At 40.1% G+C, this 27,078-nt stretch overlaps 3 protein-coding genes across 22 annotated transcripts in view; 1 reads left to right on the top strand and 2 right to left on the bottom strand.

The window, feature by feature from the left end:
* Window positions 1-5,823, top strand: part of MYO1E (myosin IE) — a 114,632-nt gene extending 108,809 nt beyond the window's left edge. For 6 of the 7 annotated variants that reach the window (XM_021299403.2, XM_065075988.1, XM_065075992.1 and 3 more), the window contains 3 exons: window positions 20-224; window positions 4,054-4,223; window positions 4,735-5,823. In XM_021299403.2, the coding sequence (XP_021155078.2) occupies window positions 20-224; window positions 4,054-4,223; window positions 4,735-4,811 (452 nt within the window). In that variant the 3' untranslated portion in view covers window positions 4,812-5,823. Of the gene's footprint in view, window positions 1-19; window positions 225-3,430; window positions 3,639-4,053; window positions 4,224-4,734 lie in introns of all 7 variants that reach the window. The other variant, XR_010475240.1, reaches the window with a different exon arrangement.
* Window positions 5,824-6,574: 751 nt separating this feature from the next.
* CCNB2 (cyclin B2) lies at window positions 6,575-14,255 on the bottom strand. The gene is made up of 9 exons (XM_005511131.3): window positions 14,061-14,255; window positions 12,338-12,466; window positions 12,132-12,257; window positions 11,546-11,716; window positions 11,314-11,472; window positions 10,751-10,987; window positions 9,542-9,682; window positions 7,942-8,052; window positions 6,575-7,640 (listed from the first exon to the last, which is right to left on the bottom strand). The coding sequence occupies exons 1-9, from the start codon at window positions 14,088-14,090 to the stop codon at window positions 7,536-7,538; spliced, it is 1,209 nt and encodes a 402-aa protein (XP_005511188.2). The 5' UTR covers window positions 14,091-14,255; the 3' UTR covers window positions 6,575-7,535.
* Window positions 14,256-14,984: 729 nt separating this feature from the next.
* RNF111 (ring finger protein 111) overlaps window positions 14,985-27,078 on the bottom strand; it is a 55,721-nt gene continuing 43,627 nt past the window's right edge. For 7 of the 14 annotated variants that reach the window (XM_065076000.1, XM_065076001.1, XM_065076004.1 and 4 more), the window contains exons 11-14: window positions 20,524-20,616; window positions 19,491-19,586; window positions 18,494-18,597; window positions 14,985-17,929 (exon numbers count right to left, since the gene is read on the bottom strand). In XM_065076000.1, coding sequence (XP_064932072.1) covers window positions 17,812-17,929; window positions 18,494-18,597; window positions 19,491-19,586; window positions 20,524-20,616 — 411 coding nt within the window. In that variant the 3' untranslated portion in view covers window positions 14,985-17,811. Of the gene's footprint in view, window positions 17,930-18,493; window positions 18,622-19,490; window positions 19,587-20,523; window positions 20,617-27,078 lie in introns of all 14 variants that reach the window. The other 7 variants (XM_065075999.1, XM_065076003.1, XM_065075994.1 and 4 more) reach the window with 3 other exon arrangements.

Genomic DNA, 27,078 nt, shown 5'->3' with positions numbered 1-27,078 from the left:
ACACTTTATTTACTTCTAGGTCAGCAGCTAAACGGAGTAATAAATCCCCCCCAGTTCGTACAGCTTCCCCAGGGCTCAGGAAATCAACGGGCCAGTCAGAAAAACCTGTATGCAAATATGACACGACCAACTTTACCACGGCAACTTTCAGGAGGCTCAAGCAAGATTTCACAGCAACCAGAAAGCTTGGATTTCCTTAAAGTACCTGACCAAGGAGCAGCCGGGTAAGATTTTACATTAAATCTAAGAAAAAAGGGCCAATTTTTGTAAATAGCCTCACACATTCAAACTGTTCCTGACTGATAAACTTATGTTGTGTACAGCTGCACTCAAAGCTATCATGATCTTCCATAGGATTTCAAAACACATATTCTATTGTAGGCCTTTAGGAATGAAGGTGAACCAGTTCTAGTTTAATATCTTAAATCTGCATGGTACCTTTTACTTAAGGTTTTTAAAACACTTCTGGTTTACAGATCATAAACAGTAGATGTGGTACTTTATGGCAACTGAAACACCCAGAAATGCTGGCTAGTAGTCCTTCTGTTGTAGCTTTGACACTGAACTCCTATACCAGACTTGTACTTCTTTTTAGGAGGAAGGCTTGGCAGTGTGACATTCAAGATTATTTCAGCATCATTTGGACTTCTAAGCTGCAGCCTTCCAGGATATGTTACTGTGACAATCCTACAAGATTTGGGGGTGGGCGGGTCTTACGGTTATAACTAGGTGTTCCCAACAGCCAAGAGCCAAAGCATCAAAACAATCACCAGAAGTAGCAAAGACAGAACCAAGAAATCAGAGACTTAGTAAAGCAGAACAAGTTGTTCTCGACTCTGAAAACAGCTGCTTCAGATCTTGACTGAAAATCCAGAAGCAAGCAAAACAGCTCTGATTTTTTGAAATCATGAAGTCTTCTGTCAAATATTTATGGGACTCTAGTGCTCCAGAATGTTCAAGGCCTTATAGAATTTTAAGGTTTTGAATGACTGAGCAGTTTCTACTTTAACTCAGCCCTTGTATTCCACTGCCTTATAGAACGTTAGTGGATCTTTACTATAGTGGAATTTGAGTGACACTTAATTGCCAAAGACTGCTTTCTATTCCACAATTCTAGCAAGACAAAAAAAGAAATACTCTGGTTTTAAATAAGCAGATTGTGTTTCTCCTTGCTAATGACTTCCTGTTTGTGTGATTTAATTCTGATGTAACCAAGTCTCAGAGAAATTTCTCTATCAGTAACAGCTGGTTGTCCAAGAGCATATTAAATCAACAAGGAAATTTACATTAGCAGATAGAATGAAAATCCACTGTGGTACAGTGTAATAACTTTGTATAGTACTGGCTAAAGCAGATATCATTCTATAGTCTGCAGCTCTTCAAATAAACATACATGATAAATACCTCCTTGCTAAGTAGGAAAGTCCTTATATCACTGTCCAAATAATATTGAGGGGACACCCAAAAGGAAATTTTGACTTTTCCTGCTGGTAACTGCTCAAGACTGGTAAAAAAGAATTACAAACAGCCGCAGCAGTAATTGCAACAAGAACAAGTAGGGAACAGTCATCAATTGCTCCTCTCTGGATGGATTTTGTGGAAGTCAGGCTTCTCTCTAAGATGCCTTAAGACAAAAGAGTAACATAGCTTATGATTCTGAGGACAGAGGTGGGGAGGGAAGAGGATGTTGGGGAGTGAGGGTTATTTGGTTTGTTTTGGTGTGGGTTTGGTTTTTATTCTTTCAAAGACAGCCATAGCTGAAGGCAACATGCAGTAGCAATATGGATGCTAATGTGTAAGGTAAGGGATCATCTAAAAAAGGACCTGGCAAAGTAATTTCTTAGACCTTGAAATTCTAATATACAAGTTGCTGCCTGTCTGGTACAACTCACAAGTTCTTTGAATTGTGTTTCCTAAAGTGTAAATTAGTATTTTGGTCAGAAATGGTGTAAAGTGCTTTACAATTAGGATAATTTCAGGTAGGCATTGAAACAAGTAGGTAATAAATTGATTTTACATCTGTGTGACCAGAAAGTGATGGGTTAGTCTAGGAATTTGAGTATTTTGACAGAGCATATTAAATGCTTTGTTAATACTACTAATACCATATTCTGAGCACACAGTCAAAAGACCAATTTGTAATCACCATAGTATTAATATGACATGGCTCTTGTCCTTACCAGTACTAAGTGTTACTGAGGCATAGCTCAGTAGCTATTTCTAGGGCTGGTTTATAGCCTAGTTTCACAAAAGAGCATATTGCAACACTACCAACAGTATCACTTTGTAAGCAGAACTTCTATGAACAGCTGTTGCAAAGACAGAGCTAGGGTCATTTCCTCGGGGTAAACAGGAGGGGGACGATGACACCACCCCCTCCCCAGCACAGGGCGCACTGCACAAGCCGGCTCGGCCCGGCCTGCTTTTGCCTTTGGTTCCTGTTGCAAGCGGCAGCATAAGCGCGTTACAGAGACTGAGCAAACCGACCACTCTAGCCAAGGTAGAGGATGGTTTTTCAAATAGCTCAATCCCCAAAGCCAGAACAGAGTCAGAGGAGGCAGGTATGCCCAACACCTGAGGGGTTCTGCCTGTTTAGTACCAGTCCCAACATCACTATCTTCAAGTTTCTCCAATACATTCACCACTACAAAAAACAAACATCCCAGAGGAGTTTTACAGCAGTAACAGACCAAAGGAAGTACTTGTACAAAAGTGACATTTGCAAGGCTGTCTTCCTACGGAGGATGAGAGCCTTTAGTAATGTACTGAAAAGAAAGTATTACTATACTCAGTAAAGTTGTGCCTTTAGCATTTCAAAACACCCATTCTAGATATAATTTTTAAGGGTTAGAATTGGCTTCATTTTTAGCAAAGCTGCTGAGCAGGATGCACTGGTACTACCACAGCTTTAATTTCTAGCCATCACTAACAATCCAATACAAGCCTGAGTTTAAAAACATCATGCTCTCACAAACAAACCATCTTATTTAAGGTGGTTGCAGAAAAACAATGCTCTTTTTTAAGACTTGCTCTGAATTCTTTCATTTCCACACCTAGGTCTAGGTTTCACAATGTGTCCTATCCCAAAGCAAAGTCAATACATGCTCAACAACAGGAGAAAAATAGTCTCTCCCAGTAGATAAATGTAGAACTGGAACGTTGTTAACCCATAATTCAAAGCTGATTTTCTGGTGCAGTTCACTAAACAAACTTAGAACTAGACAGAGACATACTTTAAAAATTAAGTGTAGGACTGTTAAAGTAACTATAAACCTTTTCTGCAAGAGCTGTGTAACATTTATCATGACATTACCTGACATGATCAGAGTTCAGTCTCCTCCACGTCACCACATTTTTAGTTATTCAGCGCATTCATTTATTATAAATTTTAAATTGACATATTGCATCTAATACCTGTTCTCTCTTCCAGCCTTTATTAGCTGATGAGCTGGCAAAATGCATTTCTTCCCTCTTTCCCCTTCCTAATCTTTGGAGTGGTCACAGCTGTGACAGAGTTTGTGCAGCATCTCCCCTGCTGCTTCAGAGTTGACTAGAACAGAACAAGTCCATAGACGGCCCTGGAATCTGAGGCACCTTAAAAGAGATGCAGTCTCTCTCACAGCTTAGTCACAAGAATGGTAAAGTAGCAAGCCTGTGAGCTAGAACTTTGTTTTTAATATTGCAAACTAAATCCCTGTTGAACTTGGGGCACGGGGAGAGACAGATCAGCTGTGCAGATGCCAAGATATGCATGAATTGCATGTGCACATTTGTTTACATTCCACCCTGAACACTAAAATGTCTTTTCCTATGCATTTGAACTGCTGCTTCGAAGTACCTAATAATTCATTTCAGTAGGAAAGAAATGGCAACTTTGCCTTTCACAGGGAAGTCTTACATTGCTATTTTTAATTGTTGTGACATTTAAGAGAATAGTTTTTTCCCTTGTTTGGTCATATGCTTTAAAATCAATCCACTAGGACAGAGGGGTTGATAAAGCTTAGGTTCAAGCCATAACCTTTGAAGCACATTAACATTTTTTTCTCCCATTAGTGTTCGCAGGCAGACAACAAACCGCCCCCCACCAGCTGGAGGAAGGCCTAAACCACAGCCAAAACCTAAGCCTCAGGTACCACAGTGCAGGGCACTGTACGCATACGATGCTCAGGACACAGATGAACTTAGCTTTAATGCCAACGACGTGATCGATATAATTAAAGAAGGTATGTAAACTGTTTTGTTACTTTAGTACTAATCTTGAAGGTACACTGTCATAAGACATGACTTTTTGATCCACCCCAGTTATCTTCCCTCATTACGCTTGCAAATTTCTATGGTAGCTCAGGGAGCAGAGAGGTCCCCACATCAGTCAAACCTGCTCACTTAAAGGCATGTCAGAGACAGATCACTTATGTGTTACTTAGTACTGCAGATCTATAAATTTAATTAGAGACCAATTCTATCCCTGGCTCTGGTGGAAAATAGGCCTAAAACACAGTTATAGCACAAGAACCAAAAATAAAGCAGTTCCAACTCTTTGAGTCTCCAAAGCAACCTCATAAGGCACAGGGACATTACCAAAAGATCCTCAAGCTCAGGTTCTCCATTTCTCCTCAGTCCTTCACAAGAAGGCTTTTTCTCACCATGTCAAACAGCTTTGCAAGGGTGTCTCAAAAAAAGCACACAAACAGGTTTACAGAACCTCACTACTGACTTTGCTTTCTTTGTCACTAGATCCTTCTGGCTGGTGGACAGGAAGACTACGAGGGAAACAAGGTCTGTTTCCAAACAATTATGTCACCAAGATTTAAAAGACTGTCAGGCAAAAAAAAATCTGCATGAAGTTACCAGTGGTTCAAGATGTTTTCCTTTGCCATCGGGACACTGTTCAAGATCTGCTATTCTCAGCAGTATTTTCACCAGTAAAGTTGTATATGAGCAGGAAGAAAAGTACCCGCTGTACAGACTTTGATCTTTTGTCTCAGAAGCACACAGCAGTGGACATACTACCAATTATTTATTATATTTAAAACCTGGTTTTAACACCTAGTAAGTAAGGAATATTCAAAGCTACTCTCTTCCTGAAACAGAAAGGTGCTTTGCAGTCTGGGACCAGGGACTTTGAAAGGGGTGTATTTAGTAAGTGCCTTCAGCTGAATATCAGTAACCTTTTTAATTATGGACTGAAGATAATGTTAAATGCACATTTCCTCCAATGAAGATGATTCTGGGGAACACGTTAAGTATGCTGCTACATGTCAAAAAGATTTAGGCGCATATTACCATCTAAAACCCTACTGTAAAGGTATATTTAAGTAATTGTGTCCAGAGTTGTAATGGAACTGGTTTATGTTTGCTGAAGTGTTCAGGGGCTCCAACAGACACTGTAAGAAGTTAAAACAGAAAACCATGCAGTGCTACATGCTAAACAATGTTGCCTTCTTCAAGATTTATATTATAATATGGCTGGCCCATGTTGGATTTATGTTTGATGCTCTACTTGTTATAAGAAGTGTCTTTATGCAGAGCTGTACATTTATAGAAACAGATCATATACTGTATATAAAAACTGAACATGATAGAAATATGTATGAATGTATAATGTAGTATTCCACTGTTCTTATTCATGAAGTAGTTCTACTAGGATTTTTATGCCCGGTACTTACAGATATGCACTACTCCTTTTATATGGCAAAAGTGTTACTGCTTAAGTCTGACTGCCTCCCACACCAGAGTGGCTGTTGCTTGCCATACAGTTTATCAGCATTCATGCTTTGCCTTCTGAACCTCCATAAAATAAAACACAAGAAGCAGTTAGCTGAACAGGTCTGTTCTCTGCGCAGCTTGTTTTCAGTTACATATACTAACAGATCCTTTCACAACAATGTCTGTTGGATTTTACCGCACTCACATCAAAAGAATCACTTTGCTGCAAACCAAACCATTTTCACTGTGCCCAGCTGAAGTGCTGTGTATCACATCTTTTCTTGTCAAGAGCAGTTAAAAAAAAAAAAAAACAAACCCAAAAACCTTGCATATGTTGATATTAAGTTGTATAAGCTTAAAGATCCATCTAAAAGTCCTGAATCCCCTTCTAAGCCTAACTTAGACACCCTTAAACTCCATCTCCATGAAGAGATGACTGACTGTAGCAGCTCTTTCAGAAAGCTAGAAACTAGGGCCTCAATCTGAGGGGAGGAGGGGGATGATACCCACAAAAGGAATAAAGCATGTTTCTAAAAAGACCATTTACAGTAAGTGCTAGGCTTACTTATCCTATGGGAGAGAAGAGTCTCCTGCTTGAGAAGATAAAAATCAGGAGCTTCAACATTCCTCCCACAGAGGGAGCACTGAGGTCTCGGCCAATTTTGTAGTATTGGATTCTTGCCTTCTACATCAGGGCCAGCACACCCATGAAGAGGAGACAGAGAGAAGGGGGGTAATGAGTTCAGGATAACTTAGAGAAAACCTGAGGGTCTGTAACTTAACATTACTTACACAGGACTAAGTTAACAAATAGGCTTAAATGAAGTATTGAGGCAGTAGTGTCACATTACTTACATACTTGCATTCCTTGACCATATGCATAACAATGTTTATTAGAAACAAAGGAAATCAAAATGTTACGTGATAAGGAAGAATCTGATTATGGTGGCTTTGACTGTATTCAATCAGGTAGAGAGATTTATTTTTGGGATGTGTGTGAGTGAGCAGGCAATGAGAAGCTATGGGTTATTTTGTCTAAGAAGTGGAACAGGTTTTAAGAGCTGAGATGGTTTGAAAGATCTCATCCCTATAGTTCCACACCCACATCCCTTGCATACAATGGTTAGCATCACAGGAGATTTACTGTTTTCTTACCTTAGCTCCCTTTGTTTAGGTACACAAAGACAGAGAACACATTGTCCTGTGTTCACCTAAACACAAAGATGTACCAGGCTAATATCTGTCACAGCCAGCCCACTCGCCCCAAACTTAAGGCAAACTACAAAAAAAAGGAAATTCCTGTATACTTCTTTGGGACAAGGCACTGAAATAAAGTACATATTTTGTGTCCTTTAAGGTACACCAATAACAGACAAACTGTCTGCTCATGCTTTCTTAAGTTACTAAAATAACCCAGTATAAAGCCTGAAGACTTTAATCAGAAACAACCACTGAGAATAATCGTCCACATCTCACTGCAAGTTGCATCAATCACCTATTTAGTCAAATGTCCAGTTCTGACATTAGACTGCAGACATGTCTAAGCAGTTGTCTTTAAGATTCACAGTCACAGTACTACTATTTTTTTATTTTATTTTTCTTTTTTTTTCCTTTTTTTTTTCTTTTTCTCATTTTTCCTTAAAAAAAAAAAAAAAAAAAAAGAGCTTTATTTTTAGGTAGAGACTTGAATCACAAAGCAAGTTTAAAATTTCACCTTCTGAGTCTGATGAGTCTGTGGTAAGGCTGGAATGCTATGTACAAAGAGCAGTAGTTTTGCCCCAACAAGCGAGGATGAAGTGCATATACCATTAGGACTTGGCTGCCCAGGGTTATGATAAGAGTGATGAAGCCAGGTCTTCGATTATCCCGCCGCGCAGTTGAGGGATTGTGCTGATCCTCAGTAGTTTGCTACTTGCATATTTGTTCTTTATAGCCTGTAGAGGAACAGTGTTACAAAAGATTACACAGAGTATTTTTAAATTCAGGCAGATAATTTGGGGTCAATTAGTCTGACTGCTTGGAAAACAAGCAAGGTTAGAAGGGAACCAGCTTGCAAAGTAGCAGGAGCACAGTCTGTCTAATATATTTTTTAGTACTAATGCAACATCATCTCAGAGGCTTGTCAGAACAGCATATACTTTAACAGAGCATACAGAACATTTACCTAAGGAGCCACAATATGCAGGAACAGTGTTTCTGAAACATCAAAAAGAATATTTAGGTAGTTATACTTACTGTGTATTTTGTTAGTTTCTCATTTACTTTGACCACATTCTTGGCCATATGTTTCATAGTCATCACAAGACTGTCTTCTGTATACCCAGTGTAGTACTGCTGCTTTGTACCCTGCAGCATAATAGTAAGAAATGCGAGATTTATGGAGTGCAGAACACCGTTCAAAGCACAATCACTTCAAGCAGCACATGCCCGAAGCTTCAGGCGCTAGCCCTGAGTGCTAGAACTGTAATACTGTCAGTTTAGGTGACAGATCCAGAATAACTTCCGGTGTGTAGTACTAGTGCAGACAAATCAAAGCCAAGAACCACATTTCTACACTGCACAGAGGATAAAGAAAGCAACCCTTGCAAGAGCAGCTACTAGTTTAATTACAATTCACTATTCATGGTCTGTGATTTCATTATTCTATGTGTAATGTGAGAATTAGGAAAATCTACATTTATTTACAGTGTGGCCTTCTGTAATTCAATATTTTAGGGAGAAAAATCCTTTTATAACAGGGTTCACATAGAAAGAGTTAATCAGATTTTAGTGGTATTTCTACATACAACGATGCATCAGGCTCTCCAACTGTCACGTGATCACAGAATCACAGCGTGTTAGGGATTGGAAATGACCTCTAAAGATCATCCAGTCCAGTCCCCCCATGGAGCAGGAACACCCAGATGAGGTTACACAGGAAGGTGTCCAGGTAGGTTCTGAACATCTCCAGAGAAGGAGACTCCACAACCCCCCTGGGCAGCCTGGGCCAGGCTCTGCCACCCTCACTGAAAAGAAGTTTCTTCTCAAATTTAAGTGGAACCTCTTGTGTTCCAGTTTGAATCCATTACCCCTTGTCCTATCATTGGTTGTCACTGAGAAGAGCCTGGCTCCATCCTCCTGACACTCACCCTTTATATATCTGTAAACATTTATGAGGTCACCCCTCAGTCTCCTCTTCTCCAAGCTAAAGAGACCCAGCTCCCTCAGCCTTTCCTCACATGGGAGATGCTCCACTCCCTTCAGCATCTTTGTTGCCCTGCGCTGGACACTCTCCAGCAGTTCCCTGTCCTGCTGGAACTGAGGGGCCACAACTGGACACAATATTACAGGTGTGGTCTCACCAGGGCGGAGTAGAGGGGCAGGAGAACCTCTCTGACCTACTGACCACCCCCTTCTAATCCACCCCAGGTACCATTGGCCTTCCTGGCCACAAGGGCCCAGTGCTGGCTCATGGTCACCCTGCTGTCCACTAGGACCCCAGGTCCCTTTCCCCTACACTGCTCTCAAATAGGCCAATCCCCAACTTACACTGGAACCTGGGGTTGTTCCTGCCCAGATGCAGGACTCTACACTTTCCCTTGTTATATTTCATTACATTTTTCCCTGCCCAACTCTCCAGCCTGTCCAGGTCTCTGATGGCAGCACAGCCTTCTGGTGTGTCAGCCACCCCTCCCAGCTTTGTGTCACCAGCACACTTGCTGATAGTACACTCAATTCCCTCACCAGCATTATTACAGACCTAAATACAATTTTCTGAAGTAGTTGTTTTAACGGTTCAATTCAATTGACTGAAGGATAAAAAGCTCCTCACAACAAGTTTGATTAATGTACTTACCCATTCATTATGTCCCAGAAGCTTTTGGGACAAGCATATTGCAGCAGCTGCAACCTCTGAAGGACGATGGTGAACCATGTCATAGTCTGTCAGCGTCAGCTCCATTAGGTATTTTGCTAGTGTATGTTGCTTAGCGTCAGCCTACCAGATTGAGAGTTTGTTAATCCACAAAGTTCCACTTCACTGTATAATAATTCAGGATTGTGTTTTGTATTTATTAACCAACAAAACAAACACAGCCAACAAACTCTTGATTAAGGTCTAGGGACCATACTCTGTAACAAGCACTCATCTCAAAATTGAGACCAGAGCCCAAACCAGACTAGTTTAGCAGCCGTTTGGGATTTAAACACAAAGTCAAGCAAGGGATTTTACAGAAAACTGCAGTATCAGGCACTGCTGTGCGCAACTAGGGATAGAAGTGCTACCTCTGTAACGCACTAAGGGGAGGGGAAAAGTGTAAAATGACTTAGGAGATCCCTATTCAAGCAGTCAGCTAACTTCAAGAGTCACCTAGTGGTCTGCTGAGGAAACTGAAGCCCACTTCAAGCACAGGCAGTTCACTCAAGTGTAACTACTGAGGTGGGGAAAAAGGGCCACGTCAAAGAGAAAGCATGTATTTTGATTCTTAAATAATACAATATTTGCATCCAAAAATTATGAAAAAGTGCAACACTGCTCCCCTTTTACTAGGGAATACCCTGATGACCAAAAGATAACTCTAAAAGCAAGGGTTCTGTTCCAGGTATGTTTAGTTTACTCTAACAGTAAAATCACCACCACTAGGACTGAACACAGGCCCCAGTAAATACAAATGTGAACCACTACCGGCCACCACAGTGATATTGTCATGTTACTCCACATGGTGGAGCTTCATAGCTGAATATAGGGCATTTCAAAACGACAGACCAAATACATTACAACTACACAAAAATTTACAAATTGTTTAATGAGTTATCCAATTTTAGTAACCTTTTATAAATGCTCCATGTTCACCTGCTGTACAGACTGTAAGAGTTTCATTCATGGGCGGTTTGTGGTTGCAGAGATACAGCCATTTCAAATTGAGTCCATCTTTTTGAAACACCCTGTATTTCTTGATCCCATGTCTAAGCAAAAAGTAAGATCATACAATAAAAATGCCAGAAGCATTCCTGGTAACACTTTACACATACACTAAAGGTCTACATGATGAGTACAAGTACCCACCTCCCCAGCTTTTGATGCTCTTCTTAAAAAGTGAATCGGAAGAGGTCGTCCCAAATCGAAGTTTAACCCTTTAAGCATCACAATCTCCATTTCTTTAATTTCATCACTGGTATAGGAATTGTCAGTAATGTAAACCAAGTCTGCTACAGTAGGGCAGAACAGCTCTTCATATTTAGAAGCCAGAAGCAGTGCTGTTACACCCACCAGCTGAAGCCTCTTACGAGGTACTGGGTGACTCTGCAATACAGGAATTTAAAAAACAGACCCCAAAATGTCAAACTCCAGATAAACACATTCTAATCAATCAGTTTAAAACACCATTACGACAGCGCTCATTTTTTTAACATGAGATTTTCCACTTCAAGTCAGAAGTGCCTCTATAATGACAGGCTCAAAGAGGACTATGGCCTCAGAGTTAAGATGCTACATTATACAGAGCTTACACAAAGAGCACATTTTGTAGGTTCTTAGATTTATAAACAAAGGATAAATCCTAGACTCCTTTAAAAGCACAGTCTTTGAACAAGCCTCCTCATCCAAACACGAGTTGAAAAACTTATTACCTGTAAGAAGCGATCCATAACTGCAACACACATATACAGCGTTTCCTGCAAAAGCTGGAATCTTGAGTGGACCTGGACAAGCCAGTCAACTAAAATTGCACGCATACGCCCATTGAGGGTCTTCCCGTCAAGGTAGTGTGGGCGGATCGATTGCTGCAACTGTTGGAGAGAGAGTTGTGTGAGCAACGAGATTAACACTATGCTGCAGAAGCACAGGCTCAGTATGCCATACCTCAAGATCCTTCAGATACAGGTAGATATCTTTTACATAGTCACTGCACAGCTGGGGATTCCCCCCATCCTCAGCATCGATGTCTTCTATATTGTTGAGCAATACATCAGAGAAGGCTTGGCACAAATCCTCCTCTTGCATAGATACATCCATAGGGACAGGAGACAGAACCTAAGGAACAGATTATAGTGCTTATTTATCTATCTACCGTTTAAGCTGCAATGTTGCTTCATTTCCACATTCTTCCTGTTAGCAATACAATTTTTTAAGATAAAAGTTGAAACCGAGCTTACATTCTAACACAGCAAGTTTTCACCAAGATGCTGTACAGACAAAAATCACAAGACCTTCTAGCAATTGCCAGTTAAAGCACAAACTTAATCTAGCTTCAATAGCTACTTCTGCCGCTCTTCTGTTAGTCCTTAAGCACAACATGCATTAAACCAAAACCTCAGTACAGAGGCAGGGAAATATATGTCCCTTTATCATCAGAGAAATGAAGTACATCTACACATAAACTAGTACAAAGTTAGAGCTCTAAGTTGCAAAACAAATAAAGAATCAGAACAGTATCATTACTTCCTACCTTTGGAACATCAATTTCTTTGAATGCTCGATTCACAGCCGCTGGAGGTTTAGGCGGTACAGTTACTTTTGTCATTTTACTAGGTCCTTCTGTAGGCTTCAGGGATGCTTTGGAGGGTTCTGTTTTCTGAAGTGAAAACAAATACTATTAGTACGCAGGTCATAACCCTTCTTTTCCTTATAGATAGATTTCAAATGTTGCTTTACCTTAGCTATATGTGTTCCTCTTGTGACAACTTTATTTCCTATTTCTTCCAAAGCAGCCCTTTTGCCGGGAATGTGAGTTTTGGCTTTACTTTTAAGGTCAGTCACAGCATTCTCCATCCCTCTAGTGAGCTGAAACAATAAAATTGCAGGTTAAGAGTCAGAGACCAGCTATATTTTCAGATGCCTAACTCCATTATACGCTTCCCAGCACTGTACCAGTGTACCTCTGTGCACGCTATCCGTTACTCAACCAGTTTTTATGTCCTGCCCGTTCACACTGTTCAGAGGAAGAAGCCTCTGCTGCGTAGGTTTTAGACAGTACTGCACTCTCTGAAACTCTGCTGCAAGACAAAAGCAATGCGCCCTGTCTCGATATTCCTCACTGACAACTTTCTAACATTAAGACTGCTTACCTGCTACTGAGCTATTTATTGTATTGACACACTTAATAACTATAGCAGTATTCTCATATGCTAGTTTTGGCTCGGATAAAGTTAATTTTCTTCATAGCAGCTAGTACAGGGCTGTGTTTTTTATTTGTGCAGGAAACAGGGCTGATAATAGAGGGATGTTTAAGTTATGGCTAGGCAGTGCTTACAAAGAGCCAAGGTCTTTTCTGTTTCTCATACCAGCCCACCAGCAGGTAGGACAGGGGTGCACAAGAAGCTGGGAGGGACCACAGCAGGGACAGATGAGCAGTGCCGTGTGACACCGTGCTCAGCTAGGGGAGAAATAAGGAGAGAGGGGGGACACTCAGAGTGATGGCGTTTGACTTCCCAAGTAACCACTCGATGAGATGGAGCCCGCTGTCCTGGAGATGGCTGAACACCTGCCTGCCCATGGGAAGCGGTGGATGAATCCCTGGATTTGCTTTGCTTGTGTGCACGGCTTTTGCTTTACCTACCAAGCTGTCTTTATCTCAACCTATAAGTTTTCTCACTTTTATTCTTCTGGCTCTCTCCCTCAGCCCACCCGGGAAGCCGAGCAAGCAGCTATGCCGTGCTTAATTGCCAGCTGGGGTTAAACCACAACAATGAACACAGCAATTTCTTCCTTACACAGGTACCACCACGCAAATAAGAAACTACGTTATGCATACAAACCCCAAATATCCTTTATGGCACGCAGCAAAGAAACCACCAGGCTTCGAGAGCTTCTCAGAGTTTAGTCTGAGCCGGGACACGGGCGCGGAACGGTCTCTTGGATTCCGCTCCTACAGCGCTGGGGGAGGGGCGGCCGGCCCAGGGCAGGCGCGAGCCCAGGGCAGGGCGGGGGGCAGCGCCGTGCACGTGCCCGCCGGCCCGGGGAGCGGGCAGCGCGCGCCCCCTCAGCGCCACTCCCGGGGGGGTCAGTGCGGCCTCAGCCGCTGCCCGCGCGCACCAAAGCACGGGCGGGCCCCGCACACCCCGCCGCAGGCACAGCCCGCTCCGGCCCGCGGCCCCCTTTCAGCCGCCCGAGGGGAAAAAGCGGCGGGGCCCGGGGCGGCTCGCCTGCCCGCTCCCTCCCTCGCCCCCTCTCCTTCTCGCTCACCCTCACCCTCCTACACCCCCTCTGCTTCTCACCCGCCCGCTCCCTCCCTTATCCCTTCTCTCTCGCTTCTCCACCCGCTCCCTCCCTCATCCCATCTCTCTCGCTCCCTCGCCTCTCCACCCGCTCCCTTCCCTCGCCCGCTCGACCCTTCCGCCGCACCGACTCCCGTCCCCGCCCCGCAAGCAGCACTCACAGCGGCACGGCGTGTCACCGGGAGCGCCATGGGCACGGGGAGCAGTGGGGGCAGCCACACGCACTCGCAACTCCGCTCACAGACCAGCTCTCGCCTGAGCAAAACCAGCAACTGCTGCCTCTGGCCGCCGCGATTCCCTTTAAAACCGCTCCCGCTTCCCTATTGGGCAGCTTCGTAGGATGCACGTGTCCGATTGGTCCATCTTCTCAGGCCCCTCCCAAGCAGGAAACGGTTAGAAGACCTTCCGGCCAGCCAGGGCCTGTTAGGGGCGGTGCAGCAGGGGAGGGGCGGGGGCCGCAGGTGCTTCACATCGTGTTTGGACGAGCCCAAGGCCACAAAACAAGAGATTTTACCTTGAGAACGAGACAGCTGTGCCGGCTACCGCGAAAACACGCCATGGCCACGGCCGGCTCGGCTGCTGGGAGGCGGATGAGGCCGGGCCCGGCTCAGGAGGGGCATGTACTGAGCAACAGCCGCACTGTGCACCGGGGAAACCGGCAGATGCATGTCACAGCTTTTATTTTCAACTTCCCACACGACTCGAGGAAGGCATGCTGGCTAGCCAGTAATGAGCTACTAATATTTTAACAACTAGTCCTGAGACTCAGGAACTTGAACTCTACACTGACAGAAAAGTCTAATAACAACTATTCTAAAATCTGCACTTTTGGAAGCATTAGGTTTACTCACGTATGCACAAGTTAATATTTTTATATCCTTCCTAAGGGAAGTTTTCCTTGATTCCTAGCTTCTAGATGGTTTTGTTTGCCAACATTTTTAATAGTGGCTAAATGTTGATCCTCCACTGAGAGAATTGTTCCTTAGGCAGTATCTGTAAGAATACACGTGTAAAAGAATTTTTACAGATCAAGACTTGGAAAGGCAAAACAAGGCAAAAGAAAAAACAAACTTACGTAAAACAGATTTAATGATACCAGTCTAACATTTTATTTATTGCATACAAAAGGATTTCTTTTGACAATGGAATTTTATATGAAAAGTAATTTGATGCATACTGTTGAGAATCTTTAAAGTCAAAGATGCTGCAGAAAACTTAAGGCAATGCATCTAAGCATATAAAGCACAGTAAGTGGTGGAAATTCTCATAATCAACAGCCTATTCTTTTTCCTTCCCTTAAATATTATTCTTAAGTCACAACTTTCTGGAATAGAAGTAAGCTGCAGCTTTATTAGCCCCTGCAATAGTAAGATCAGAACACTGTGATTCCTGGCACATACCTAAGTGTTCAACATCACATTACAATGTTATGCACACATTTAAAAGCAAGACAATATCAGTAGCAGTTATAAAACAAGTCAATTCATGGACCACTAAAATACCTCTAGTACCAGGCACCCAAATCAGGTGCATAAAATATTTCATTAAACAAACAAACAAACAAAAAAATCCCCCAAACCTGTGCTTCTTTGTCCTGTAAGGAAGCTGAAGTAGATTCTATCACACACCCAGGGTCTCGAGTATAACAGAGGCCCTGGGTTTTTCTGTCCTGTGTCTCTCAAGTACCTTCTTGGAAACTTTTAAAAGTGAGTATCAGACTTCAAGCATCAGCGGTCAACTAACTTCCCTCCTTTTCACCAGCCACTGAAGAATAGAACATGTGTGTCCAGTCCTTCCAGTTATTTTTATTCATTTTTACCAATGCAGCTTTAACTTCATACTCACTTTCAGATTCCTACAGCCATAATGTTCAAGAAGCTTTAGCATAAAACCATGTCAGGTTTTGAAGCAGTCAAATCATGTGTTGCTTCTCTCCCATATCGCCCATTGTACAAGCATAAAGTGGTTTTAAGTTCAGTTTTAGCTACGCAGTTAAGCTTGAAAATGTCCGTTTACCACACATTCTGGAATGACATTTATCTCCACTTAAAGCCTCCGTGCCAGAGGTGGTGGTTGTTGCCAGCAATAGACACTGCACTACCAAATGCTACTCCTGACTGAAAAAAAGGAAGCAGCTTTAACCAGACAAAACCAGGCATCAAATTAGGTAAGGTAATATTTATGAATGGATCACTTTTTTAGTGTAAACACAACAGTTCATCTTCTAGGTTTACTGTAAACCATTTCACACTTAATCTGCTTATGAAAGACAAATACAAGAGAAACTGAAGGTATTCATTATTCAATCCACTTACAAAGCAGGTGGCTTAATGCAAGCTTATTGACATGTGCATATATGATCCCCGAGGAACATCTTTTCCAAAGTGACAGTAATACTGTCTTGAATGGTTTTGCACACTTGCATTTTGCAATGTTGAGCACATTTAAATAAACTATAATCTATCATATGCGAAAGAATGTTGATGAGCAATTTGAATCCTGATGTGGACTAAAACTTCCTCCAAAGGCAAAATGTTAGTACATTATAACTTAATTCTATATACTATATTATGCAGCAAATCTTAACTATAGAAAATATTTCAATCAGTGATGGACTGTTGGTAATTTATAAAGAGGGAATCTATGATCAAGGCAAAAACTAGGTAACCACATAATCTGTGTCTCAATTTCTACAGAAATTTACAGGCTTTCCATTTACTAATGAAAAATAAAACAAGAGACAAGTAGATTTAGCTAACTTTATTAACTTTGAAACTAATAAAAATCCCAAGACAAGCCTGGAATCCTTAGAAGTTCTATGAATGCATGTATATCTGTCAAACCCCCAAAACAAAAAACCACGAAAAAGAAAACCAGACCAAAACCCCTGCAGCTCTAAGTCCTTATTGAATGGTTTCATATGAAAAAACAAAGAAAAAAACCACAAAAACCAAAAGACCCACCCACCCTCAATGTGCGCAGATACTTCAACTTAAGTTAGCAGAAGACCAAACAGATTCAAAGCTCTTTTTCCATTTCCCTAATAATTCTTTCGATCTGCAAGTATCTACAATCCAGCTAACTGAAATCAACATTTAGTGTTCACTAGAGCTGTTTCACAGCAGCAAATATTTAAGTTAGGGATTCAAATTTCTAGACATAGGAAGAAAATGATAAATACAATCCGAACAGCAGTCTAAATGTTTAATATTGACATTCAAATATATCTGCATTGTGCTGAAATCTTAAAAACAAACACAAAAATCTGATCAGACAATAACTCCGGTGATGAGTATGCTCTATTATCAGTCAAACTGAATACAGTTCATATTCTGTTCCCAGTATTAAGGATGTTATCTGACTCAGAACTGATATTGTAAATATACAGCAGCCATTTTTTCCTAATTAAGGAATGTCTCAATACATATTATTATCCTTTTCTAGATGATCTTTATACATTTAAACTAAAATATACGATTGATTAAATTAAGGAATTCGAGGTTAGTAATGAGTGAAATCATACTTTCAAAGCTCGATACTATGGAAAACAAACAAAAAAAACCAGACCACACAATTCTACTTACTAAAGCAGCTAATCTTGCCTGCAAGTTTGGGGTCACAAAGCCCATAATATGTGCAAACAAACGCAATACAAGGAACCATGCAAAAATACAGTAATGAATTAAAAGAAAAAATGTAAAACCTAAAAAAAAGTTTTATAAATACACTGAAACTCAACTGTCTTCTACACAAACCGTAGGTCTAGCGTTAGTTGTACCATATAGCAGAGCCAGCACTCTAGGTTCAATGCTTCCAAACCTGCGCAGGGAAGTCATGCCATCTTTGGTTGACTGCAGTACCAGGAAGGATGAGAGGGAGTGAGAGGGAGGACAAGAGTTCTGGAAAGCAGTGTCAACTTTCACTGGGCAGTTGGGCCTCAATGTCCACTCTGCAAATGGGGCACTTCTTGTTAGTAATCAGCCACTGATCCACACATACTTGGTGGAAAAGGTGCATACATGGAAGGCGCCTGTCATCAGAACAGAAAAATATCTGTATTAATAAAGCATTTCCACACTAACATACCCACTGCAAAAATGGTAACGTGCATTTTGCTGTTTTGCTTTTTGCACATGCACGTTTCTCCACAAGTTTCACCAGCCTTTCCAGTTGAACCTGCATTTTGTCTGCTCCCAAGAAGAAACAGATATGGGCAGTGAAGTCAAGCAACAGCTGGCTTCTGCTGTATTACATTGTTTTAAACCTCTTATGGCTTAAGTAGCAATATTACAGAAGAACTAAATTTGACAGTCCTGATTAATTCAGGATGTCAGCGTGGGCTCATGTTAGAAAACAGACAGTCAACTTATGGAAGACCATAAGAAAATAACCTGCATTTTACTCAGTGTCAATACAGACTAAAAAAACGTGTATTTTCAATTGCAGCTTGTTTTATTTATTAGTTCAATGACAGGTAGTCTTTAATTGTAACTGTTAACCTAGGGAGTATTGCAAAGAGTAGAGTACCGTGTTCAAGTACGTATGGTCTCAAATCCAGAACACTAATATTATCATATTCAGTGGTACTATTTACCTGACATCTTCACCTTCCTCCAATATAGACAAACAGATGGTACACTTTTCCTCTGTGTCTTCTTCTGTTCCTTCTTCCCCATCTTGTTTGCAGTGCAGTTTCCTCTGTGAGAACCAATCAGTTGTTACCTTATTAGTAGAGATGACATTATTGACAAACTGAGTAAAATCTGTTTTTAATACATATTCAACACATACTACTTTGAAAACATTTCATAATATTTATTCAAATGTATCTGAACCAAAATGAATTACTAACTAGCACTTGAAGCAAAATCACAGGACATTTCAGATTTATTTAGCTATTGTTAATAACAAAAGTCTACTGAACTGTGAATATATTAATATTGTTGCAACCAGTCCTTTTATGTGTGGTAGATGTATAAACATCTCCATTTAATTCATGAAGAGGCAAAAAAATTCCTTCCAAACCCAGTATCTTAAGTCACTATCAAGTGTGACAGAACACCACATAAACGTGGAAGGGATTCTATATGTTACAGTATAATAAACTCCAACTGAAAGACAAGTTGCCAAAACTCTGTGACAGATTCAAAACTTCCTAGTGTCCCACATCTTCCTAATGTGATTGTAGTACAGGTTAAAATGATACACACCAAGCAGGTAACCAAAATGAACAATTTATTGCAGAACTAAAGTTTTACTTTGTTTAATAAAGTTCTCACTGAAGTCTGTTGACAATATGGCTATTACCAACAGTTATTTCATTTCTCACAAGGCCATTCACAGCTGCTGGACAAGCTATTAAATCATAGCAAAACACTGTTGTTTATCGTATTCGAGCAGCTCTTAATCTAGGGACCAAATTTTTATCTTTGTGAAAGAAGTATCATGGTAAGCTTTGCTTACAGTCCTTGAAATTGCAAGATACAGAAAACATGCACACATTGAAGCTGCCATTTCTGCAGAGTGAAGCTAAACATAAATGTTATTACAAAGAAATATTACAGACAGGACACAATTTGAGAAATCCTCACCTTCTTGTATTTATGTGGATATGTGCATCTTTCTATAGTTCCCTGTGTTGCTCCACGATTCACGTTGCCTAATCGCTCCTCCAAGTGAATCAGCTCCTAAAATATTATCAAGGAATAAACAGTATAAGAACTGTTATTTCAGCTACCTTGAGTAATATTAATTTTATTCTAACCCATTTGCAGAATGACAAACTTCCAATTCCCAACTTATTCAAATACAGGCAAAGCAGAAAAGAATATGTTGTGTGGGAAGAGTGTTCGGTTTCTGTAGAAAAACCCACACAACACTGCCTGGTATTTTAAGTTATAGGGAAACACTATTTTACTACTAAAAAAATAAATAGAATTTGTTTGTCACCTCGGAATGGTTATCACTATGTTCACATGTACTTGTGTGTCTAATGAGGAAAATGCAATTTTAATGCACTACGTAGATATTTGCTTTCTAACTGTATTTGCCTTCATTAAGGCTTAGAAGAAAAGTTGCTTAAATTGAAATATTATGACTGATTTATTTTTCTCCAGCAATAAGTTTATTAGAACCATGAGATGTCACTGAAAATGTTTTCAGTGGACTAGATCATTAACTCTCTGCATCTGATACATGTTATTTTCTCTCTTTTTTTCCTTCTCTCCATTTCAATTCCTGCACTAGGTAAACAGGACAGCACTGCTGAAGTTGCCAAGTTTCACCCTTACAAGGGGGATCCTGGCACAGTTACTCAGAGACACCACTGGCTTTGACTAAGATATCATGTGAATGCTACATCCGACTAACTGGGCTGGTGTGCAGAGCAAGATGTACTGTCAGTTAATAACCACCTCAGCCTACACTGTCCAGGGTACCTTTTATTGACTGACTTTTCAACACACTTTTATCCCAGTTTACGATAGTGAGGTCATTCTATAAATAAAGGGCTTTTTCTTTACGATTCTTTCATATCTACATGTAGAACTAGCTCTACCATACACCCTCCCCATATTCCCTTCATGACACATTTTGACATATATCTAGTTTTATTCTATTACAAACCTCAAAATTGCCCCTGAAAGGGCCTCTGAATGATGTTCCATCCAATCCCGATGAAATGTAACGGATGTGAGGGTAGCCCGCCATGTCTGGTACCTATTCAAACAGCAGATGTTAAGTTAAACCTATTCAGAACAGTTTCAGTACTTTACTGTTCACTTTGTAAAATTTAAGATCCCTTTGCTTTTATTGAATCACTTAATATTTACACTCCTCAGCTTGAGCATACAATTCCAGCTGACGGGTAACACAACACCACTCCGAGTTCTCTAAACACATCCAGAAGCAAAACAGAAGTGAGACTAGATCCTCTATTATAGTCTCTCCTTATCTGCTTTATACATTGCTTGGTCTCGCTTCCCAAGTCTCAAAAATCTCAACCCACTTTGTAGAAAGTGCCATAAACATCCACTTATTTTTGGAAACAAAACATCTAAATGCTACATCTGAAGTTATGAAAAGGACTTGCTATAGATTCTCAAATGTAAGTTTTTGGTACCACGGAAACAGCAAGGCTATCACTCATTCCAGGAAAAAACAGCCAATATCCTTATCTTACCCAAAACAACTGAACATCCTCAGACACACTTTGAATTTAGAAGCAGATAATCAAATTTAGAGGCAGATTAATACACTCAAGACTTGCATCTAAAGTCACAAGCAACTCTATATACACTCTATATTCAAGCATCCACTGCCTTCCTTGCATATTAAGAGATACAAGCAATGAACAAAATATCAGTGTCAACAGATATACTCTACAGGCACGTAAAGCACCAGTGCTTGTTATATAGGAAAGCAGAAAGGTAGTTAAAATACTAAGTACCACCTTCACAGCAGGGCCTGTGTTGTACTTTTACCCCTGAAAGATGAGTGAATAATGGTATTGACTTTTTGTCAGAAACATGCCAGCAGCAATTCTTAATGAACAGGTTAAAAAAGCCTCCAAGGATCAGCAGCTTCAGTTGACTTAAACATGTAGACTGCACTGATATGAGGACAGTAAGCAGCAGTGCTTTTGGAAATAAAGCACTTGAGAAGTATTATCTTCCCTTCTGTGCTATCAGCTGGTAACACCTCTGCTGCTATATATGACAGTTCAAAATTAATCTCATGAGGTTGTCAACAAGTCAGACATTCCAGATATTATTAGTCAAGTCAGGTGGCTTTTCATATTTCCAGAAGGCACTTCCAAGCTTAACATATATAAGGGTGTAAAACTGAATGAATGCATAGTGGGGAAGTATAGGCCTACACAGTTACTCACATGACATAACACACCAATACGCTACCTTTCTATATTTTTCAAATCCAGTCTGGTAACCAAAAGCTGACAGGGACAGACAAAAATTCTCTGCCCTAAATATTTTTTTTTCAGAAAATAATAGAAACTAATTATTTTAAAGCAGTTTACGTGGTGCTTGTTAAATGATGACCATGTAGTGCCAATATAAGCCACAAACACAACCACAATATTAGTACTAGATTTTTACAAACCACAATAAGAGAAACTGAATGTTAAACTTTCAGAATATTTCCAGAATCCTAATACAGGAGGAGCCTCTCTCATAAGCAGCCTCAGTATCTCTTGGCCTGGTACTAATTAGAGCTGGAGATGAGAAACAAGCAAGACAGGATAACTGCTGAAAACAACAGTGTCTGAATTTAAAGATCTACATTGTTATGCAACACGCAGAGTGTATTCACAGAGAACATATGCCGATATATTGATTCGGTATAATACTGGGTGGGACACTACATTATCATGCTAATAAATTTGCCTTCATATTATCCTGATGGGGAATGGCATTAACATCTCTGCAAAATTATCTAAACATACATTATGCACGGGCTCTTCTAGAAGATATTGTGAGAGTGCAGCTTACATTTCTGGCCAAGTGAAACACTGTATTTTGAAAAACTTGTCTCTGTAAGAAAAAAATTGCTTAATCTGCAGGCATAGAAGCTTTCTCCTCACACAGCAAGATTTTAACTAGTTCAATTTGTGACTACAAGCCAAAGCAAAACCAGGCAAGAGCGAACTATCAATAATGCCCAAATAAGAGCAGTCTAACTAAAATCCCTGTGACAACTACTCTCAAGCTTCAAATGCAAAGAGAAGATTCCAGCTCTCTTGAAACAGCTTCTCACACAAACAGATGTGTGTTTTCAGTAAGTTTTCATATTGAACCTAAGAAAAAAGAAAAAGCTTAAAGCTAATGAAAAAAAGAGCTAGGTAATACCAGGCTGCCCTAAGTACTTGTCTTTTGGACACAGTCAAATTATAACATATACTTTAAAGTGACATAGTCTGAACCTGCAAATTCCACTACAGGTTTGCCAAGTGTTTGTTTCCTGTAGAACAAATATCATCTGTTTCTGGTTTTACACTTTCTATCACCACTTCCCACTACCACAAAAATTTGCAACAACTTATTCAAGGCTAAAGCTGAACCACTTACAACACAAACATTCTGAAACAGTTTCCAACAACTAACCTGCAGGAAAGATCTTCTTCCTTGGTACCTTCCTTTAAACACCCTCCATCTTTCCAGGACCTTTTTGCCTTTCAGTTGCCACAGTCAGTGAGGAGATTCTTGCACTGTATGCAATTACTCATCTTGTTCACCCCAACCTTTTATTCAATGGTTCACATGAAGTATGATCTTCATACAGGTTAAAACAAATCCAAACAATAAACTTATCCAGTTAACTGCTTAGGTCCACATCAATACTGCAGAAGTAAAGCTCATCAATATCTTAATAAGCCAAATTCAAACTAGGTAAAGTTGCAGTATTCATAGAGAGACACTGCGAAGGAACAAGTAATGCGTTCTGCATAGCTAAAAGCTAACTGTACCTGTGTCTGAGGGGATCATAAAATGAACACACTACAATAGCCTATATTCTACAAAAAACTGAAAACAGTGATTCACGTTGATATTAAGAAAAGAAGCAGCAGCTGCATTACAAAGGTTCATTTTCTTATTTGAAAAATGCAGTTGAGGCCGCTAATCAAGTCTATTTCACACCTCCAGTTCCCCTTGAACTACTATTGCTACTTTAAGTTACAGCTTTAAGCTAACTAAATGTTCAGATATCTTACAAGTCTGCTATCTTTTTTGTATGGAACAGTTGCATCTCTTAGAGCTGTGATGCCCACACAACTGCACTCTTAGTGATGATATTGTGACCAGCACACATCTACCATAATGGACTGGCACCTATTGGCCAGTACCTCCAAATCCCTCCTAATTTTCACAACTAAGTGTAAAGACAGCCTCAACTACTCTGCATTACTAAAGAGTTAAAGGAACAAAACAGTAAGACTATGAAACAGAAGAAAAATGGGGGACAGCATATGAAAGCTGGATATATAACACCTGAGAGAGGTTAAGTTACAATAAGTAACGTTTTGTTTTTAAAATGCAAGCTGTAGTTAGGTTCACAGATAAACTAAGGAGACTTCTCAAGGATCACCCTATAGAGATCATTGCACCGTAGCTAGCAAACTGTAAAATCCAGGTCATTTCCCTCCCCTGAAATCCACAATCAATAAAACACTATTGAAAAAGGCAGAAGCAGCTGGAGTCAAGAGACTGGAACAGCATATCCCAGGAGCTTCTTTAACAGGTAACTGAAATAATTTGAGAGGCATGTAGGTAGCCTCCATTATTTAAGATATTTTTAATAAAACAGAAACTAAAAAAACCCAACCAAACCAAAACCAAAAAACCACCCATCACCAAATGCCACTACTACGCATAATACGATCTGAAAACTGTACATATGACAGATCTGCATGCTTTAAAAACTACAAGCTGGATAGAATACTCAGTGGCAATTTTGTCGGTTAAGTTCTAAATGATCACAATCCCAGACAAGTTGTTATTCACCTAGCAAGAGTAAAAGTATACTAAGTTAAAAGTCACAAAGGGAACGCTGTCCACTTCAGTTCTATATTCCGTTTAAAATTTAGTTATCAGTTTACGGGGAGAAATAAGACATTCTAGTTTTAACCTTTCACTCCCCTTCCCACTACATGACATAAAGGAACAAATTCCATTAATAAAAGAACACTTTCTTTAGCAGAGCAGATTTACACCATAAAGCCCTGATTTTTTTTTCGGTGTCCTAGTAACAAACTCATATTCAGAACAAGTTCCTGTTTCAAAGCTCAACTACAATTTCTAAATAAATGTCTGCACTTTTAAAACTTTATAATTCTTCCTTATTTCTTGAAGCCTCAAAAATGTCAGAAAGATCATATTTGAAATTACAAAAAGTAACCGACTTTCCATGAGACACAGTAGAGATGGCAGTACAGAGGATGGGACACCTTCAGGGTGTCCTCACGCCAAATTTAGAAACATCTGAAGTTTTCTTTTTGGACTTTTGTGCTTCCAGATTTCACTACAAATTAAGATGCCTTTTCTTTCCTGAAGTAACAGAAAAAAGGAATTCTGCTTGGATATGTGCTACAGCCCTAAGTATGATTTGGCTAGTCAGAATTACGGCTGGTAGATAGTACATTATGAAAAAGTCACATTCCTTTCAACAGCTGTCTCAACTGATTACATCACAGAAATTCCCATCCTGTCCACCTATACGTGATAACTGGTGCTGGGCACTCTGAGTCAAAAAGCCTTTCATCAACAGTGCCAAAACAGCAGCCAGAGTCATTCAGAGTAACCAGAAACCAAAGTGGCATCTAAGAACAAGGACCAGCAGCAGAGCAGAGGCACAGAAAAGCCTCTGTCTCCCGGGTCTGTCTTGTCAGACGTTCCATTAGTTGTGCCATGCACTGATATTCAGCTGATTCTTCCTAAAAATGTTCAAGTTCACAGAATGGGTATTTGTCCAGAATACAATCCAGCATAAAAACCACTTTGACAGATGATCTTTAACACCATGTATGTGCTGAGGAAAGTAATAACAACAGGAACACAAACTACTTCTAAGCCAGGGTCACACTTGATGTTATTTGTGTTAGATCAAGCAAGGAAGCAGTCTAATGCTTCTCTACATAGCTATGGAGAAAGTTATTTTTAACTGTTTTTAATCTAGGATTCCTCCTGAAGCAGCATTTAAACACGTGAATGTTTCTTAAACCAAGGTAATAGAAGAAGAGATTTGTTTCCCCCCATCTTCTGTTTGGACTGCCAAAGCTGCTGAACACTAATTCTCTCCCCCAACATTATCATTTTGTCTCCTGAGGGTTAAAACTGCAGTCTTCACCAACCACTGACTAGATGAAGATTAGGTCATCTGCATCCAATTAAAAACTGAAACTGATGTATCACAGTACCAGTGCCATTAAAGCCCAAATAATCCATTATGCCCTTTATGGTCTGGCAGTAGTTTGAAGGGGTTTTAGTACTCCTGAACAGACAGAAAAAATGCACAGTGCATATTGGGCAGTATGGTATTTCAGAAAGTGGATTTAACACAAATGAATTTTTTAGTTGAGCTGCATGAGTTACATTAAGACTGCTTCCCCACAATAAAGAATGGAGAATATAACATCCAATGACATTTGCATCAAGAATACAACTAATGAGCCTTGTAAATGGCTATTTAGTACCATACTTACTGAAGGGAAGAAAGCACTCCTCCTTGCATTAATCACTTAGCAGAGGGACTCTAATCATAGCTTAGCCTCTTCTCCCCTGGCCATATTCCAAAAGTTACAATGAAAAACCCAGGTAACAGCTGCAATTAATGTTGCTCTTTAATAAAAACTAAAATGGTACTTTTGTTTAATATCCGGTTAAGTTTGTTAGATAAAAAACTTCACTGACTGCTTGGTCTCTAGTCAAAGTCAATTTTTCTAACAGATCTGCCGTATTCTTACATACATGCAAATGCAGAAAACTTTGGCTATCATTATTGCCACGGAAGGGGCAGAATCATCAAAAGGCATCTGTAATGCTTTGAACTCAATGCATATGTAACTTCTAGCAGTGCTCTAACCTGTCTTTATGTTCTTCTAGTGCATGTAATACGAGGACACTAAAATTAGTCTCAGAACACAACTCCAAAGTCACAACACTCGATCTAATCACAGCAAGGTTCAAAACAGCCCCCAAACAGTTGAGGAAGTGCTGCTTACAGCAGTCTGCACGCTGCAAAACACACTGTCAGCATAGTGTGTACAAAAACTCTACATACAAACAACTTCTGTTCCATTTTGCCCAACGATTCATGAATTACTGTTACAAGGGTTAGATACACACAAATGTAACTCTAGAGTTAAAAACCCTGTTCCATCTGACACCTTTATCAATTAGTAAGAGCAGCTACTGAGCAGAATGGCAAGACCCCTTTAAGTATTTTATTATTCAGAAGATACTTCTGAAGATTCTCTATCACAACTTTCTTCCATTCTGCTGCTAAAAAGAAGATAAACAGTGGGGTCCCAACTACTCGTTTGTGTAACATTTTAGTTGCAGGAATACCCTTATGAAAATTAAAACCCAGTTAAAAGTTTCTCATCGTACTGTAATACAAAGACCAGGTGAACGCTGACATTTCCAGAAACTTCACAGCAGTAGTGGA

This window comes from Columba livia, chromosome 11 (assembly GCF_036013475.1).
Source record: "Columba livia isolate bColLiv1 breed racing homer chromosome 11, bColLiv1.pat.W.v2, whole genome shotgun sequence".
Classification (NCBI taxonomy): Eukaryota; Metazoa; Chordata; class Aves; order Columbiformes; family Columbidae; genus Columba; species Columba livia.
Note: the sequence above shows the minus strand (reverse complement) of the source record. Positions and strands in the feature narration are given on the sequence as shown.

Coding starts and splice junctions, on each gene's coding strand:
- CCNB2 (XM_005511131.3), bottom strand. CDS start 14,090: ATGGCGCTCCCGGTGACACGCCGTGCCGCT. Junction 11,717..12,131: donor AAGAAATTGATGTTCCAAAG/GTAGGAAGTAAT, acceptor TCTGTTCCTTAG/GTTCTGTCTCCTGTCCCTAT. Junction 8,053..9,541: donor TTCTGGGACATAATGAATGG/GTAAGTACATTA, acceptor ATTATGCTGCAG/GGTACAAAGCAGCAGTACTA.